Source organism: Cnephaeus nilssonii, assembly GCF_951640355.1.
Source record: "Cnephaeus nilssonii genome assembly, chromosome: 10".
Lineage (NCBI taxonomy): Eukaryota > Metazoa > Chordata > Mammalia > Chiroptera > Vespertilionidae > Cnephaeus > Cnephaeus nilssonii.
The window spans coordinates 47,617,676-47,637,360 of record NC_137081.1 but is presented as its reverse complement, the minus strand read 5'-3'; the positions used below and the strand labels follow the sequence as shown (position 1 = coordinate 47,637,360).

Genomic DNA, 19,685 nt, shown 5'->3' with positions numbered 1-19,685 from the left:
AGATCAGGTTAGCTGCAATAGAACTAAAGACTCTGCAGTCGTTTACTTGGAAGAAGAGCCTGATGGGAGACAGGGCAGCCCACTTGAAGGGGCCTCACAGGAATTCAACTCACCCCAGGTGGCATAGAATGGTGTCCTTGACCAGAGTCATGGGTGGAAGTTACATAGAGTTCAAGTTTAGCACCATTTAAGGAGGAGTTCCTTAGCCAGTAAGAACTTGACGGAATGGCAAGCACAGCTGGTGGGCAAGCACGAGAAGGACAGCCCTTTTCCTTCCCAGGGGGATGCTGGGAAGGGACTCAAGCACTATGAGGTCAGGGTGGCTGACTTGCGTGACATTTGAAGATTCTCACAAACCTAAGATTCTATGTTTGGGGCAAGAGGCTCTCCTCAAATATGACACATCCTAGTATACGTAGAATGTCCAGTCTCTAAAGCCTGAGGAAGACACAGGCCTGACATTTTATTTCCTCAAGCCTTTGAAAGCTTGTCGTAGACTTTGGAAGGAGAAAGGAGAGAATGAATGCTCAAGAGGGAGATAATTGACATCAAGATGAACTTGAGAAAAACTTCAGTCTGGGCTCAGAGGTAGCCCCAGGGCCAATGCCCCGGCCAGCGGGGTCTTCTAACGGGGGTACCGAGGCGGCACACCTAAGAGAATGAGAGACAGACAAGGGACGCGAAGAATGGAGGCAAGTCAAATGGGTTTCTGATCAAGCCTCCAAATTTTATTCTTACAGTGTTCCTTATATGTGGTTTCTAGAAGGGGAGATGCCTAGGAGGGGTGGGGGCTGAGCGGGTCATATGGGCTTAGATAATTTGGCTAAGGTCGTAAAGGGTGCTGACTATAGATAAAGGGCAGCTATGTGAAGAATGCTTTGTCCTCAGGCCTGAGGAAGTAAGCCTATGGTGAGGACCAAGTTTCCGTGAGATTCTGCTTCATTAGCTCACTGAAACAATGTTAGAATTAATTTGTGATTGACTCTTGGCTCCTGACAGGCCAGCACAGGGAAGGGGAGGCTTATGTGGCATTGGCTTGGCAGAATCATGGAGTAAAAGCAATCCTTAGGAGCTTGTCTAGTCCACCTTCTTGCTTCTAAGCATCTTTCCCAGATGACTGCCTTTTAAAAATTGTGATATATCTGTCTAGAATTGATTCACGAGTGGTTAAGAACAAAGACTCTTGGATCAAGTTGCTGGAGTCAAACCTCATTTCTTCCCTTAGCATTGGCTTCACCATTGGCAGGTCACTTAATTTCTGTAAACCTTAGTTTTCTCACCTGTAGACTGGGAGTAACAAGAGTGCCTACTTCAGACAGTATAAGAATTAATGAATTCATGTCAAAGCTGAGTGCTCAATAAATGTTAGCTATTGTTGTTTTCATTTTGTTGGCACCTTTTTAAATTAGCTTAGGTACATGGCAGAACTTAGCTGTAGGTCAGCCCTATCTTGGCCTGGTATTTGAAATGGATTGGCCAAAGACAAGGACTAGAGAAATTTTTGTCCTTAATTTTGTAAGTTTAGTGTGATAAGAAGGGATTAGACCTCCAAGAGAGCACTCAGTGATAAAAAGCAGAACAGCCACACAGAACTTCTGCTGGTCACCATTTCCTCAGCACCCACTGTGTGGAGAGTCTTACCTGAGGTGCTGTCATTACAAAGGACCAAGTCTGAGCCCTAGCTGGTTTGGCTCAATGGATAAAGCATCAGCCTGCGGACTGAAGGGGCCCAGGTTTGATTCCAGTCAAAGGCACATGCCCAGGTTGTGGGCTTGATCCCCAGTGGGGGGCGTGCAGAAGGCAGCTGGTCGATGTTTCTCTCTCATCGATGTTTCTAGCTCTCTATCCCTCTCCCTTCCTCTCTGTAAAAAATCAATAAAAATAAAAAATAAATAAAAATTAAAAAATCAGTCTCAGTGCACATAAACCTGAACCATTGTAATGCATTCCCTATATCAAACTTACTCTTTAAAAAAAAACACAAAGAAGTTGTATATTTGTTATCAGTGAAGTATATTCATGTGGTCTTCCATATAGAGTCTGTGAAGACTATCATTACCAAAGGTAACCACCACAACCATCTTGGTTCTCATACAAAATCTTTGGTGACGTTGGGTCCGGTCTTGATTGCCTTTGTGCTACCGTAAACTTGCTGAAATCTTCACTTTTCATCAAGATAATGACATAGCAGTATTTCCTCTTGTACTTTTCTAGTAAGGTGCAATGAAATGCAGTGGCAGGAAATACTGTGGTTGGGTGTTGAACTTGGGCTTAAACACTGTGGAATAAATAAAAGGGGAAACATAATGAGAGGTTCTGGCTCTTCTTTAGGTGACAAAGCAGCGCCTGGGGATGACAAACGAAACATTGCTTGGAGCACCTGACTTATGGCAAATCAGGGGCACCCCATTTGGGACAGCCCTCAGCTCCCAGAAGCAGTGTGCTAGCAGGAGAGAACATGGGAAGATGACTGCATGTGTAAGTGCTGGCATGTTTCCTAACAGTCAGCATGCATCTGGCTCTAAGTTAGGAGACAAGCCTTTCCTCAGCACCTTCTGTTTTCAGAGCCAAGTGGAGGGCTGGCAGAATGTCCTGTGGCGAGATTGCTTAAGACCTCCCTCTGCATCTTATCTCTAGGTGGTTAATGTAGCAGCTGCTCTTCAATTGCAGCCGGAAGTGAAGTAAGGCCACCTTTACTTCTGTAAATTGCCAAGGAAACTTGCAAAAGGTACATTGTGAACCCAAGATAAGTTAATGAAGAAAATGTGAATGAATAATAGTAGACATACATTTATTGAGCACTTTTTATGTGAATGTGCGCGATAATGCATTATCAGATACCATTTCCTCAGCAACCGTATGGTAGGCACTATTATGATGCCTCATTTTACAGAAGAGAAAACTAGGGTCTTGGGAGAGGTTGAGTGTCATGCCCAAAGACACTCACAGACACCGACACACACACACACACACACACACACACACACACACACACACACACACCTGACTGACCTGGAACTCAGTGCTGGTGCATCAGACACTAGTGGGTGCCCTGCTGCCCCTTCCCCCACACACCAGTGATCTATTCATGTGTTCTAATTCACTCCCCTTTCTTTTAAGTAGTTAAGGCTACAGTAAAAGAAGTGAATCAGTAAAATATTTCCGCATTTAACTACCATCTAGGCTTACCACCGATTCCTCTTTCCACCCTCCTTAGTAAGACTGAAGGGCAGAGGAGTCCTTTCTCTTTTCTTTCTTCTTCTTCTTCTTCTTCTTCTTCTTCTTCTTCTTCTTCTTCTTCTTCTTTTTTTGGTTAATTCTCACCCAAGGATATTTTTTTCCCATTGATTTTTAAAAAGAATGGAAGGGAGGGAAAGAAAGAGAGAGAAATATACACGTGAGAGAGACACAGTCACACACCCTGATTGGGGCCGGGGATCAAACCTGCAACCCAGGTATGTGCCCTTGACCAGAAATCGAACCCACAACCCTTTGGTGCCTGGTGCTCTAACCTCTGAGAACACTGCCCAGTGTAGAAAAGCCTTCTAATCCATCTGAACTCTTCTATGATAGAAAGCTGCCCCAAATAAAAATAAGAGAAAAGTAAAAACTAACCTGAATTGAAACCTGTTAGGAAAATATTTTGATGTTACATCAGAGTGAGTTACTAGGAAAATCTACTCATGACTTTTAGTGAAGCCAGAGGCACTATAGCAGCAAGGGGAGAGCTGTCGCTATAGGAGAGTCGGCTGGCAACTCCAGGGCAGCCCATTAGCAAGTGCATCACCTCATTTGACCGAAGATAGCGCAGGCTTGAAAGCTCAGCAGTTCCTCATAATTGTCAAAGAGCAAATGGCCACATCTCGGCTGGAAATGGTTACGTGAGCTATTTCAGGGTCAAGTTTGAGGGGGATTTACTATTTAAAATCAATGAAACCAGGAAAAAAAAAATCCACAAAACCTCACAAATCTTTATAATATTTTTATAGACAAAAATAGCACATTCACGAAGCCAGCCGATGTCGTTGTGTGTGGAGGGAATTGGATCTAGGAAGCTGTCTCAAATGTGGGATAAGGGGCAGGGAAGAGACAAAGAGGACTAGGATTTACTGAGAGGCACTTCCCACGTCGTCTCATCCACACAGAGACCAGGAACCACCTTATTCCCGCCGCTATCCTAAAGAGTAAGTGCTTGGTGCAAGGTCACACTGTTAGTGGCTAAACTAGAGGTTGAGCGCTAGTATCTTTAATTCCCAAATCCAACCGCTCTCCACAGTATGGGCCCCGTCTGCGTGTGGCGATAGTGAATGAGGAACCATGGGCACTGTTGGCTTTTCCTCCTAGGCGTCTGGGTGCAGGAAAGTATCCAGGGGACTGGATAAGCCACATTCTGAAGCCGGCTCCCTCTTTCCTCTGTTACTCCCAGGTCCCAGGCACAGATGAAATTGAGATGAGCCCTCCTCCCCTGCGCTGATTTGGTCAGAATTAAAGCATGTAAACCCAGTCTGCCATTTGGACACCAGGGGGCGCCTGGTGCTCACAAAATTCCTGGTATTCCCAAGAAGGGTCCTGCAGTTCCTGTTTATCTTATTGGGAAGGAACATAATCTATCCCTCTACGTCTAAGAAGTACCACTTCTAATGGATCAAAATCTACCATGTTTTGCAACACACTCGTGTCTTGGATCAATAGCTTTTCCTAGTGGAGAATTCTTCCTATTAGACCGTCTGAATCCAACATGCCCCTAGTTCAGTGCTATGAGAACACCATGTAAGAACAGATCCCTCTGTCTCATAGAAAACCATCCTCCTCCCAGCCCCGCTACTGCTAGTCTCAAGGGTAAGCCAGTAGGCCCTGGCCGGTTTGGCTCAGGGAATAGAGCATGGGCAGACTGAAGGGTCCCGGGTTTGGTTCAGGCCAAGGGCACATGCCCAGGTTGCGGGCTCCATCCCCAGTGGGGCGTGCAGGAGGAGGCAGCCGGTCCATGATTCTCTCTCATCATTGATGTTTCTGTCTCCCTCTCCCTTCCTCTCTGAAATCAATAAAAGAATATATTTTTTAAAAAGGATAAGCCAGTATAATACGGATCACAAGCAGCCAATGATAAATGTAACTTTTTAAAAAGGAGATAAAAAATACTCCGAGGCACAAAAGGAAAAGTACCCCCATCTCCAAAGTCTTGCCCATCTCCTGTGGCCATCGCTCGCTGTGCTTACACGTCTGAGGAAGGAGCGTGGATGGGTGAAGCCAGCCACTTGGAGAAGCTGTTGTGCATTCCACCCAGAGGAGCCCCGAGAGCCGCAGAGAGAATGGGAGTGGCAGGGTGTCCTCATCCAGCAAAGCCCCCTGCAGGGGCCCCAGGGGCCCCCCACATGCTGAGGCCTTTCCAAGCTGGGCTCTTGGCAACACCCTTTGAAATCCCCCGAGTGCTGGCAACACAGGTTTGACATGAATATGCAAATAAGAATACTCAAGTCTCCCACTTCATGCCTTTGGATCTTTTTAAAAATTCAGCCACTAACCATGACTAACAAAAAATAGAGGAGAAAGAAAAAGTGGTCTGACCTTCACTTCGTTTCTCCCACTGACCTTCTTGTGCTGGAGCCAAAGCACTTTTCAGAAGAGAGAGAAAGACGGCTGGGGTCTCACTGAGGAGATGGGGCCACTAAGTGCTAAAGACGTTTCCACCTCCCCTCTAACAAAAGCTGCGGGGCGGATAAATGGACGCCACTCAGTTCTGTCAATCAGCCGTCCTTGCTCCATTTTCACTGCTACTAAGATGTATAAAAGCTAAAGTTTGCTACAAAGCCCCCATCAACGTATCCAGGGAAATCATGGGGAGGCTTAATGAGTCATGTCTGTAAACTTGCCAGGCCGCTAATTGTGCGTATCATTTCCTTACAGCCGCTCCATCCTGTCACTCTGGTCCCAATAATCACTTTGGCTTCCATACTCCCTCTTTGTTTGTCCCCTCCCCTGAGATGGGCTTGGACGGAGGCGCCTCGGAGGCAGGCGCGTCTCTCTAACAAGATGCGACAGTGAGTTTGGGGAATGTGCTGGCTGACCATAATGATGAAAAAGAAGTTTGCATCGTTACCCACTGCTTGTCCAAGGCAAGAACGAGTGGTAAGGCTCCCCTGTCCCCACCACACTGAGGACAGGCGCGGGCACACAGCAGGTACCGAGGGCTGACCCACCCTGCCCGTGGGGAAAGGGACACGTTTAAATGAGGCCTGAATCAGCTGTCAAAGCAAGCCCAATACAAACAGCTGAATGCCAAAGAAACAAAAGGGCTTGTTTAGAAGACGAATTACACCCATATTCAAAATTCCTGGCACCCTTTGAGAGGAATTGGCATTTGGAACATTTCTTTGCCTTGATATTGGTAAGTGGGGGATTTAAACTTTTGCCGTAAGGATAGTCATGAGAGGTAGGGCGGGAATTGGGGCCAAGACGGTAGGTACTTTATCTGCTAGAGCAGACCCGGGACGAGGTGGCCTTGCTGTCAGATGGGACGTGACCATCGTACCAACAGGAATGAAATGGAAACCCTCCCAGGCCCCAGGCTGGTTGGCAGGAGCTTAGCGGCCTGTCCCCACCCCACACACACCCTTCCCACAACATTCTCCAGCTCCCAGCCCCAGTTTTGCTATCTGACCTTGACTTCGGTATGAAGCACAAACAATATGCACCTGCTGCTTCTTAGGCACCACCCTTCCCAGAAGCCTTCCCTGAGCCTTCAACACCTTTTAATGTTTCTTGGATTTTATCTCCTTATTGAGATCGGGACAGGTATTAGGAGTCACATGTTTTCGACGGGAAAAGTGAGCCCAGGGACCACGCATGACCTTCTCGGGGCACAGAGGATCAGCACGGGCGTAAGAGGATCTCCAGGCCACAGTGAACTCCCCATTGAGGGGACGCGCCCTTGGCCCGTGTCCTTTTGTCTCTCCCTGACGATCAATTGAGTCACCTCAGGGCCTTAGAGCTTCCACTGGGCTCTGGACACAAGTGGCTTTTTTTCTGGCAAGTCTCCTTGGTGGGGTGGGTGCAAGGGTGTGGGTGGGGTCGAAACCACTTGCTAATTTTAGGCTTAAAACTTACCTATTAACTTCCCCCATGCAATCCCTCTCCCCTCCCCCACTCCCCCCCCCCACCCCTAGCCTTCATCATTGGGATTAATTAGGATGTGCTGGCATGCTTTTTAAAGATAATTTAATGTTTTATAATCTGTCAAAGGAACTTCGACGCTCTAGAGAAACACAAGGTCCACACAGCACATTGGGAACTCTGCTCACTGGGTCAGCCCCCGGTGCCCCATGTCTTTTTTCCTTTGGCAACAGTTCCCAGCATTCTTACTGAGGGCAGGAAGAGGGGAAGGAGGCGGTGGGAAGCGATCTGGCTGCCCTTTGGGTGAAACTCGGTCAAATCAGTTTGCTGCAGCTAAGGAGGGGAGGCAGGGGACCAGCAGGACACAGTCCTGCTTTATGTAACCTGTTTGGGCCATGAACATGTTTGCCCATCTGACCTGCTCCTCATAGTTGTCCTGTTTCTTCCTCATTAGAGGGAAAGTGGGAGGAGACCCTACACTGAAATCCCCACATTTCAGATGGGTAAATCCCCACATTTTACAAGTTGTGTGTCCCAGAAATCTCTCTATAAGAATAGCTCCAGTTCTGAAAGGAGCCAAGAAGGTTACACTCAAGTGGGGTGGGTGAGGCTCTAGGTCCTTCAGGCAACCTGGAGACTGTAGGGACCTACATCTCCTCTCTCAGCAGCCCTCATCCCTGTGGTGACCAGGTTAGTCCTCCACTGCTGAAGAGTGATCTGGTCATTGTCCAACATCCCCCGCACCCTCCCCAACCCTGATATGGCCCCAGTGTCTGCTCTCCCAGGTGAGAGGACCCCACCCACTAGCATGATCAATCCTTGATGAGATCCCTAAAAAAGGACTTCCTTCTCTGGGTTTCTTGAACACCTGTTGTGTTACACGTCTTTCCTTGGCCTTGCCTGCCATTTAATGTCTCTCCCCAGGCATGTGCCCTGGGCCCCTTAGGAGCCTGGCTGGGAGAGAATATGAACACTTACATGGCCACTCTCAAGATGTTCCTTGCTGCTGAACCCACCTAGCCTATGGACAAGCTGGTGTAGCCTCATTCTCTCTTCAAGTTGAGATCTTCTCCTACAAGAACACTTTCTAGAATGTTTACACCCTCCAATTTATCAAATTTCCTGCCATGGGGCTGACTGTCAGATCTGCCTCCACTCTCCCTGGGGGCCTGCCAAGTCTTTATTATGCAAACAAACTCCCAATGCCCACCACCCAAAACAAGTCCTGATTTGTCTGGACTAATCCAGGACAGGGTACAGAAAGGGCTTCATTCTGAGACCTATCCCATTAATCATATGTTTGGAACTGAAAGTAAATTTCTCATGGAAACAATGTGTCATCTGGAGGTTTGGGTCCCTGTCCAGCTAGCGGAGCCCATTGAACCAAGTGTGGCTCAGCTGTACAGCTAATGTAGTCAGTTCTGTTCTGTGATTTGGCTACAGAAGTCACACAATCAAGAGGGAGAGGAATATAGAAGAAGAAAAAAAAGGAAAACATCTTTCTCCTTTCTTGCGTACAGAGCTGGTCCTGGGAAAGTTCATAAAGCAAACCAAGCACGTTGTATCTTTGGCTTCCTGCCATCTCTTCTATGCACCCCTCCCCTAGGACCTAATGGCCTCCCCCCAAGCATTCTGGGACTCCTGCTATTTGAAATCCCTCAGTTAGTCACCCCACCCAGCCTGGCCTACTCCAGAGCAATCTGCAGGCACCAACATTAGACCTGCTGCTCCACCCCACAAACCCTCTACAGAGAGGACCCACCCACCAGCAAGATAAATCTGAGCCTGCTCTCTGAATTGTAGAAGGAAGGCAGCAAAATCAACTCTTGATCAAGTATGAGGCTGACTGTGCTTTGGCCCTCCCAGGTGGGGAAGCAACAATGGCGGAGCTCCAGGCCCTGGGCTAAGTGGTATCTACACTTATAAAAGAGAAACATGCAAATTAACCATCACTCCGCTATACCCACAAGCCACGCCCACCAACCAATCAGGAGTGAATATGCAAATTAACCCAACCAAAATGGCCATGGAGCGAGCAGGAGGCTTGGGTTTTCCCAGCAATGGAGGAAGCCAAGTTTTCTGCCCACCCTGGCCAGCCCTGGTCTCTGCTCAAGGCCACAAAGTTTCAATTATAGAAGATAAATAAATCCCAACAAAAATGGCTGCAGCCATGGAGTGAGCAGGAGGCTTGGGTTTCCCCGGCAATGGAGGAAGCCACACTTCCTGGCCTTCCCTGGCCTCCGCTGAAGGCTACAAAGTTTCAATTGTAGAAGATAAATAAATCCCAGATACCAGGGCCTCCGCTTGGGTCGCCAGGGGGTATGACTGGTCTGAAAACCACCACAGGACCCTTGCCCAGGTCGCCCCACACCCCAAGGGAACCCCCACCCTGATCCAGGACACCCTTCAGGGAAAATCAGCTGGCCCCCACCCATGCACCAGGCCTCTATCCTATCTAATAAAAAAGTAATATGCAAATTGACCATCACTCCAACACACAAGATGGCTGCCCCTATATGGTCAAAGATCCTGCCCCCATGTGGACACAAGATGGCCGCCACAAGATGGTCAGCAGGGGAGGGCAGTTGGGAGGGACCAGGCCTGCAAGGGAGGCAGTTGTGGATGATCAAGTCTACAGGGGAGGGCAATTAGGGGTGACCAGGCCATCAGAGGAGGGAAATTGGGGGCGACCGGGCCTGCAGGGAAGGGCAGTTGGTAGGGACCCAGGCCTGCAGGGGAGAGCAGTTGGTGGGGACCAGGCCTGCAGGGGATGGCAGTTAGGGGCAATCAGGCTGGCAGGGGAGCAGTTAGACATCAATCAGGCTGGAAGGGGAGTGGTTAGGACGTGATCAGGCTGGCAGGCAGAAGCGGTTAGGGGCAACCAGGAAGGCAGGCAGGTGAGCAGTTGGGAGCCAGCAGTCCTGGATTGTGAGAGGGATGTCCGACTGCCCGTTTAGGCCCGATCCTATTAGGATCGGGCCTAAACGGGCAGTCGGACATCCCTCGAGGGGTCCCAGATTGCAGAGGGTGCAGGCTAGGCTGAGAGACACCCCTCCCTGCCCCCCTGTGCACAAATTTCGTGCACTGGGCCTCTAGTACTATATAATTTATTCAGCAGGATTTGGGAACCAAGAACAATGAGCACTAGGGCTATAGCACAAATGAAAAAAGTCACTGTCCTCATGGAGCTTACATTCTTGTGCATGATCTCATTCAGTTTCACAGTTACCTAGACACTTGCTACTGCCATGTCTTGTGACCTTGACTTTCTTAAGTGTATAGATATATAGCACACATTTTAATGTCTAATATTAGAAGTGTTTGGGTCTTTATTTAGTGCTTGGCCATGTTTTTTGTGAGCAGAAATATACCATAGGAATTTAACTCTTGTATCTGTCAGTTAGCCTATGGTAAAATTGGTTTCATTATAAGCTGTTTTGCTTAAAGTCACAGTTTGCAGGAATTTTCCCACGACGTTAAGTGAGGGCTCCCTATACTGTGTACTGTGTCCAGAGCAGCACGCGCTGACTATTGGGTGGACACCAGCTACCAGAGCCTGGGCTCTAAAGGCCAGAACCCAGAGTGGCTTTGTGAGTGGCTCTCAGCAGCCCTGTCTGGGCAGGATCACTGGTAAATTTTAGGGATTAAGTGACACGGAAGATGGAGCTTCGCTACCTACATCCAGGTGGACTTTTAGTAATGTCTCCTTTCTTCTCAGGAATCTTTCTGGAATGGTGTGACATTAACTCTTCAGATGTCTTTTAAACAACATTTGACCATCTTAGTCAATCAAAAGCCTTTATAAGTCCCAGGAGCTTAGAAGAAAAAAGTCAAGCTATAAGTGTCAGTGGTACCTATGGTGACCAGCACAGCACCACACGCATTAACTCCTCTGAGCCACCCTGTGAGGTGGGCAGGACAAATGTGTGCCCATGACATCATCCCTCTTTCCCTGCAGGCTCCAGATTCATCGAGAGGATTTCTTTCTTGCCTTAGTTGTAAAGTACTTCTTTTAGAGTCATGAGCCACATAATGACGCGGTCCCACAAGATTATAATAAAGCTGAAAAATTCCTATGGCTTGGTGACATCGTAGCCATCACAGCACAATGCATTACTACGTGTTTGTGTTGATGCTGGTGTAAACAAATCTGCGCTGCCAGTCATATAAAAGTATAACACATACAATTATAGACAGTGCCTAATAGTTGGTAATAATAAATGACTATGTTAGTGGTTTATATATTTATTATACTACCTTTTACCATTTTAAATATACTCTACTTATTTAAAAAGTTTGCCATAAAACAGTAGCCACCTCATCCATCTTCACTGTGCCTCCTTGTTGCATCATTTTCTCTTGTGTTTAACTTCATGTTTGTATAGTAATAGACTTGTAGAATAGGAGCCACAGGCTATACCATCTAGGTTTGTGTAAGTGCATTATATGACGTTCATACAATGAGGAAATCACCTGACAATGAGTTTCTCAGAACATATCCCCATTGTTAATCGGTGCGTGACTGTATTTATTTGCCGAGCTAATGTTTATTCGGCATTTATTAAGTGGCAGGTGCACTATTAGGGGCTATGGATACAGGAGTGGAAGCTAGCCATTGTCCCCAATATATTTACACCGGGTAGGAGAGAGATTCTGGAAGGATGATAATAATGTGTGACAAGACTAGAATGGAGGTGAGCTTGGAAGGTCCGTGAGAGTGCAGAAAGAGCACATGCATCCACTTGATTAAGGAGAGACGACCCAGGAAATGACAAATAAAAATCAGGATAGGTTAGCTAACTGAGCTGTTTGTTTCCACCCTCCGTTTTGAAGCAGAGCTCAAAAAAACTCACATTTGTCTGCCTCTTTTGTTTCCCAGGAACCAGCGTCTTGCATAATCAGACACAGCAGGAGGCAGACCACTAATAGCCTGTCCTGGCAGATCTATTTCTCTACAGAATAAGCCAAGGCATTGGTTTGTTATGTATATAAATGCTAACGACTCATGCGAAGAAAAAGCTAACGCTGGTGGCACAGCTAGTCAGGGCTGGCTTGGCCCTTCAGAGCTGGAGAAGCCAGCACCCAACCTGGGATGGAGTTCCCCAAAGCCAGTCTAGCACAAGGAGGTCCCTCATGTGAGCGAAGCCCTCTCCTCCAAGGGCTTTTATTAATTTGCATTCGTGCTAACTGAAGGCAAGATAGTAATGCACGTGGGCCAGAATCCATTTCTCTGCCCTCAATAGCCTCCAAGTCACTGAAGGCTCCCTTTGAACAGGAAGTTTTGGTAAGAGTTAAGAAAGGTTTTAGGACTAGGAAGCTGCTGGGCAGTAACCCAGAAATGAACTTAAGCAGGAAACTCGCTCTCAGAAAATAAATTCTCCAGAATAAATTTCTTATTGAACTTAAAGTCCAAGACAAATATGAAAGCTGGGGATTGCCAGCATTTTCAAGAACGGGTTCTCTTGGCTCCCTTTCACTCTTGGTATGCAGTTCCTGATACAGCCCTCACCCCCGAGTTAGGACATCAAAATGCACCACTGAAGCGGAATCCCAGTTCTGAACCAAACCCTCTCCAGCTGTGACCATCTGACCCTCAGCAGTGGGTACTCTGGAACAGTTAGATACACAATGGGGAACCTGGTTTCCCGGCCTAGAGTATAAGGAAGGAAAAGGAGCGGTGGAACTTTAATTGCTTTGAAAGGCAATTAAAGGGGCTGCCCACTCAGAGAGTCCAGGTGGGAACCTAGAGGAAGTCTCCTTTAGGTTGGCTTATTTTTTTTTTTTTTTTTTTTTTTTGGTAAGAGAACTATTAGGTAAATCACAGAGGTAGAAAAAGTAATTCCTAGAAGAAACAGGCTTAGGAAACTAGTTCTAGAGGTAACGGAAGGGCGCTTGGAGCTTGGGCGTGAGGAAGCTAATGGTAACGTGACTGGGGCCAGGAGGGAGAGAAGCAGGAAGGGCCGGGAAGGGCTTGGGCTTGCTCCCGGGAGGGAGGCAGGTTAGCTTACTCTTCTTTCTGAGGCCTCCCCCGCCAGGCCCATTGTGGCTGAATGCTCACAGTCCCTCTCCTCTGCTTCTGCCTAGACCCTTTCCAGGTTCCCAAGCTCTCTGCACAGCAAAACACAAGATTCATGGCCCAGGCTGAAGAATTACACAGAAGAAGTCTGATAAAATACACATTTATTAGAAAATTTTCAGCAGCATCATTTCCATTTGCTTTTCTAATCAACATACATTTCAAAGTAATTACAATGAGCACTCAAAATTCGGGCAACAAATATTCTGAGAGCTCAGGAATAAAATAATCAGTAGTACATGTTTCATTCATTCATCCATCCGTCCATTCATTCATTCATTGTTTTTAAAATGTGCAATATTAGCACAGAGAATCAGGGATGCTACTTATGACAATGGAATATTCCTGCCATTGTTCTGGTTGTAGAGTCTAGACCCATTACTCAAGGGCAGGGCTGGACTCTACAGTGCATTCTGATAGAAATGTATGGTTTAGCCAAAGAACCTTAAAAAAAGGCTCAATAAGAACAGTTTCCCTTTCTATTCATGTTCAACTTAGGAAATAAATAGTCATTATAATGACATTTTCACACACAGAAACAAAAACCCAGCTGAGGCTTTGCTTAGCCAGTAGTTGTTTCGCACCTTACTTTATGAAGTCACAGATTTGGTTTTAATAATTCAGCTACTGAGCTCCAGTGTCTAAGGCAGGTGACCACCTGAGAAGCTAGGCCAGGACATGAGTCACCCTGTGGTCCATCAAGTGAAACAGGTCATTCAATTAGTCTATACTCTCTGCAAACTAACTTGTGCTTAATGAATGGGACTTTTTTCACAGACGTGACAAATAAAAATGTTGCCTGGGTGACTAGTGAGATAATGTGAAACAGAGTGTTCTGGTTAGACAATGCAAATGCACAGAAGGGTGAAATGGAATCGTTTTCCACCTCTTGCATTATCTGAGGTGTCTACAGTCAAATCCAGAGGTCTGTGCAACACACAGTTCCCTCTGCCAATGCACCTATTAACCAGGTTACCTGTGATATGGAACATTAGGTGCTGATGTGTAAAGATAGACCTAATGGTGGGGCCTGGATTCCCTTCCTGGGCAATTCTACAGGGAGTACAAGGGGAGCCTCTTAGACATGGCTATGGACCGCAAGTCCAATCCTCTCCTCATTGGATCATTTTCTGTGATGACCGCCCACCAATTCAGCAGGTAGTTTCCTTAGCAAATTTCATGTTGTGATCATCTCTCCCAAATTTACAAATGTACAATATATTTATAGCATTACCTTTAGATAGAGCTTCAGTGCAAAGATATACATATAGTACATTGTGATAATTATTTGTAAAAATATGAGATGGCATTAAAGTAAAAAAAATAAGACACACAAGGCATAGTTTCCACAGACATTTCCAACTACAGGTGAACAGGGGAAAATATATTTTTTCATAAAGTACTGAATGTTAACATTTTTTTATCTGTTTGTAAAAAATATATGTGCAAAAGTGTGTTTCTAATTATTCCCTAAATAACTGTAGCACAGCTACATATCGGAGTCTTCTTTAACAAGGGTTGCTGTGTCTTTAAAAGTGTCTTCTGTAGCAGTGTAGGCAGGAGCTGGGGTTCCTTTCGCATGCACTTTCGCAGGGGGAGAAGGGGACGGAGGTGGGGTCCCAGCAGCACTTTCCTTTTTGTCATTCTCCATCTGAGACCACAAGGAAACACAAATTAGCCATTTACGCCCCCCAACCTGACCGGAAACAGTTTTGTGTAAAGAAGACGGACCTTTGCCAGTTTGCTCAGAATATTCCGATTGTATGTCCAATTTAGCCAAGCAAGTGATTATTGCTAAGGAATGTCTGTGCTAAGAAAAATTGTTAAAAATTACCTCTGCGTAGATTGGATTTTCAAAGTTGGTAGTTTGTTTCAGTTTTCGTTTGAAGATATTCCACTTTGTTGCCTAAATGGAAAAGAGGAATCAGAAAACCTTCAGTGATTTTTTTTTATGGGTTCCCTCCACCCTCCTACCCCACCCCCATGTAGGTTTTAACGTTTCTTCTCACTGAAGCAATAAGCAATTTGGGAGCTAGGACCATGTGACCTGGCCCATGTGGTGAATTGTTCAATTCTTCTTCCAATGGTCCCTGAACAGAAACTGAAACTCTCTGGGCTCTTTTCATTGAATAATTTTAAAAAACACTTCCTTGGCTTGAACTTTATAGTTCATAGGATGTGTGCCTATAATATCTAGAAGCTTTGATAGAGATAGGGAAGAGGTTTCTTCTGGGGCTGCTGATATTTTAAAGAAAAGGCCAGATTGTAACTCTCATTTCATAAAATATCTTGATCCCTGGTCAACTCAAGCATATCCCTTCTTCCCTCATCATTTCCACCTGTAATCATAGTAATTACAGGGATAACAAACACAACTAACATTTACTTGCTATGTGTCAGGGACTTGCAAGAGTTTTGCAAGTTTCTGTTTTATCTTCCCAATAATTCTGTGAGCCAAGTGCTCTTTATTATCTTTATTTTACAGATGAGAAAATGGAGTCACAGCAAGATTATATAACTAAATTGTAGGTAGAAGAGTAGGCAATGACTATAGGACTCAGAGCCCATAAACAAAAGAATCCAAAGAGAAATCATCCTAGGCCCGTGGTCAGCAAACTGCGGCTCGCGAGCCACATGCGGCTCTTTGGCCCCTTGAGTGTGGCTCTTCCACACAATACTACGGCCTGGGTGAATCTATTTTGAAGAAGTAGCATTAGAAGAAGTTTAAGTTTTAAAAAATTGGCTCTCGAAAGAAATTTCAATCGTTGTCCTGTTGATATTTGGCTCTGTTGACTGATGAGTTTGCCGACCACTGTCCTAGGCTATGATGGATGGTCCCTGCCTTGCTGAAAAGTTACTGGTGGTGGCAGTGCTGGCATAGGTCTGGCTGCCAGATGAAAGCAGACAGGGAAGGGTAGACAGGGGACAGTCTCTCAGGTAGCTAAGGTATCTCATGTTTTATGGGGTGCCTCTTGCTGTGAAAATAGGGGACCGATTTGCAGAGGGGGGAGCGCATGACTATAAGAGAAGTAGAAGAGACCATTCCCTTTAACCCATATTTAAGTGTGGGTCTCTTTTAGACGTGGCCACCACGAAGGGTAAAAGCATTCGTGTCAGAGTCCGCCCCCTGGAAACTTACACTTAAATGGGAAAGGCCCAAACTCTTAAAAGTCATTGCTTCAGTATAGAATGACTAGCTAGAATTAAGTAATTACTAACCAAAGAAATGGTGGTGATTTTCATTTTTATCTCCTTGGGAAATCCAATGCAGGTCAACTCGACTTTTAGAAAATGACAGAACTTAGTTATTGGAGTTCATGTTCTTTGAGTCCCTTGAGCAGATTTATTGATGAAAGATAAATTTGTGAGCCTCTTTGGTACATTAATGTCAGCCTAGGATGGTACTAACCAAGTGCCTCTACTATTTTTATTTTGACCTGAGCAAGCAGAACAAATGTTTGACGTACTGAGAAATAAGGATTATATAAAGTGATAAGATTTCTAACTACCCTGAGACTTGTGTTTCTTTGTATTACTTCACAGAAGAGGACATAGAACCTTAGAACTGAGACATCCGGGTCCTATTGTTTTCAGCCTGGGATCACAGTGCATTGTGGGACACACGATGATACTTAGTGGACAGGAGCTAAGAATTCTAAAATGCCCCGAAATGCATAAAATAGTTTCATACCACAAAGAATCATCCCAACCAATATGCCAACAGTGCCCTCGAGGGGAAACATTAAGGACTCTAGAGCTCAGATACCTTCTTATGTGTCCACAAAAACTAGTGACACCGAATTTTACATAAAGCCCTGGCTAGTTTGGTTCAGTGGATACAGTGTCAGCCTGTGGACTGAAGGTCCCAGGTTTGATTCTATTCAAGAGCACATGCCAGGGTTGTGGGCTCGATCCCCAGTAGGGGGTGTGCAGGAGGCCACCGATCAATGATTCTCTCTCATCATGGATGTTTCTATCTATTTCTCTCCCTTCCTCTCTGAAATCAATAAAAAAATATATTTTAAAAAAGTTTTGCATAAATTAATTTATTGAATTTCTCTCTGTAGACCAAATAATCTAAAAATTTCAAGGGACTATAGGAATGGTTAAGGAAGCTCTATGTAGAGGTTTGTTTGTTTTCTTTTAATCTCTGGTATTAAATACTATGTCTGGCACAATGAGGGCAATAATGGTTGGACAGTGGACAGATAGATGAAGAGGGTATAAGTTAGTGCCATCTAGTGGCGAACATAGGTGACAGTAATAGAACTAAGAACAACATACATTATTAGGGGAATACACTTAGAAAAACTGTATTACACAGGAAAGGAAAGGGTCTTCTCTATGTACGTATCCTTGACCCAGGGAGCTCTTTATTCATATTCAATCATTCTCTCAAATAAACGCCTCTGGTGTGAAGATGCTGGACCCAGAAGTCTGTTGCCCTTCTCTCCTGCGTGATCTCCCATGTCACAAAGAACATCATTCCCATCTCAATGTTAGAATGCAGATTTATTTGGTGGGAAAATGTTCAACTTATAATTTCTCAAAAATTATCTTTATTAACTGCCTACACATTTTGGGCTCTATGAGCCTATCGGGGTCTCCCTAGTTCACCCAGGATAAATAAAGCCAGCAATTCCAAAGTCCTCTCCAAACCCCACGTCTTTTCAGAGGTTAGCCATTACCTGAGTTCCTTCAGCACTTGGGGAAGGTGGCTTTGTGTCTGGAGCCATCTCAGAAGGATTTATGGGACTTCCATAGTTCTTGTTCTCCACATTTTCAGATGCAGTCTCCTGTGTAAACATTAGAGGCCATTATCGAGTTTTGAAAGAAATTTTGCTGTAAAGTTTCTTACTAAGTCGTTGGTTCTGTTTTGCCCACAGACATGGTCAGGCACCAATTTTATTACATGAGGCTGACCTTGGAGCCCAGGAATAAATACCCCTCCCATCTCCCCAAAGTCAGGAGCACCAGCCATGAAGTCATCTATCTCATGCCTTAATCCTGGGAGGCAAATACATCCACCACTGGTCACACTCTCACTTAGTATCAGCAATTTCTATTATTTTCTCCATGCCCCCTTCTTCCCACTGTGGACCATATTTTTGGGTAAAAGATACTCTGGTTATACACTGGCAGCCAAAATCCTGGGAGAACAGCATGAATTATTACCAAACTCACTAGTAAACTAAGAATCTTTGGATATTTAGGATAAAATTAATAATTTCAGCAAACTGCTTAACAGGGGTTAAATTTTTTTTAATTTTTTGATTACAGTTTACATTCAATATTATTCTGTATTAGTTTCAGATGTATGGCATAGTGGTTTAAAAAATCATGTCCTTTATAGAGTGGTCCTCCTGATGTTTCAAGTACCCACCTGGCCCCACACATAGTTATTATGATACTATTGACTATATTCCATGTGCTGTAATTTACATCTCTGTGACTATTCTGTAACTACCAGGGGTTGCATTTTTTAAATTAGGTAAAATGGAATTAATACTCCTCTAGACATTCCCTCTTAAGCCCAAATTACCATGGATATATATAATCAATAAATTACAGGATAGAAATTCCCTCCTTTTCCTATATTTTTACATTCACCCCTTCATTTCTTCTCGAACTTGGGTATGTGTTTGTAAACATGACCTCATTTTATTTCAAGTGAAAATGCCAAATTAAATATTATATATATATATATTTTTAAAAATATATTTTATTGAGTTTTTACAGAGAGGAAGAGAGAGGGATAGAGAGTTAGAAACATTGATGAGAGAGAAACATCCATCAGCTGCCTCCTGCACACCCCCTACTGGGCATGTGCCCGCAACCAAGGTACATGCCCTTAACCAGAATCGAACCTGGGACCCTTGAGTCCGCAGGCCGACGCTCTATCCACTGAGCCAAACCGGTTTCAGCTAAATTAAATATTATATTGATATTATCATGGAACCAAAGTTTTGCTAGCTGGCTACCAGAGGAATAGGTGAAATGTTTCAAGATTCAAATATTTCTGATCTTAAGAAAGCTATTCATAAAATAAACATTTCTATCTTGTGTTAAAATGTACCATTATGATTACAGAAGAAGTTTAGGTGTTAATACTAAAACCGTATTTCCCTGAGGCCACGGTGGTTTTGAAAGAAGCAGCACAGGCCAGCCGTGGACAGGCACTGGCAGTAGTGTTGGGGCTATTGACCTAATGAAAAGGTTTTCCCTTCATGCATCCCCTGTCTCTCATCGCCCTGCTCCTCTGCGAGGTCAGTGAGCCGTGGGGCTTCACCAAAGAAATGTCAGTATCCGCCTCTCAGCTTTGGAGATGTTTTTACTTTTCAGAAAAGTAGGAGAAAGGCAAGCATAGGGAGGTCGCCTCAAATCACACCTTTGTGAAACCAGTAAGAACCCAGCGAGTACAGCCCAAATCTCTGCATGATGACCTGTCAGTCATTCACTCTTTCATTTCTCTAATATTTATAGGGAGCCTCGTGACTCA

The 19,685-nt window shown here is 45.0% G+C and overlaps 1 protein-coding gene across 1 annotated transcript in view; it reads right to left on the bottom strand.

Annotated features, from left to right (window-relative positions):
- Nucleotides 1-13,273: 13,273 nt before the first annotated feature.
- The window catches only part of LRP2 (LDL receptor related protein 2), a 201,182-nt gene continuing 194,770 nt past the window's right edge, over nt 13,274-19,685 (bottom strand). The window contains exons 77-79 of the mRNA XM_079781761.1: nt 17,875-17,982; nt 15,021-15,092; nt 13,274-14,837 (exon numbers count right to left, since the gene is read on the bottom strand). Coding sequence (XP_079637887.1) covers nt 14,676-14,837; nt 15,021-15,092; nt 17,875-17,982 — 342 coding nt within the window. The 3' untranslated portion in view covers nt 13,274-14,675. The remainder of the gene's footprint in view (nt 14,838-15,020; nt 15,093-17,874; nt 17,983-19,685) is intronic.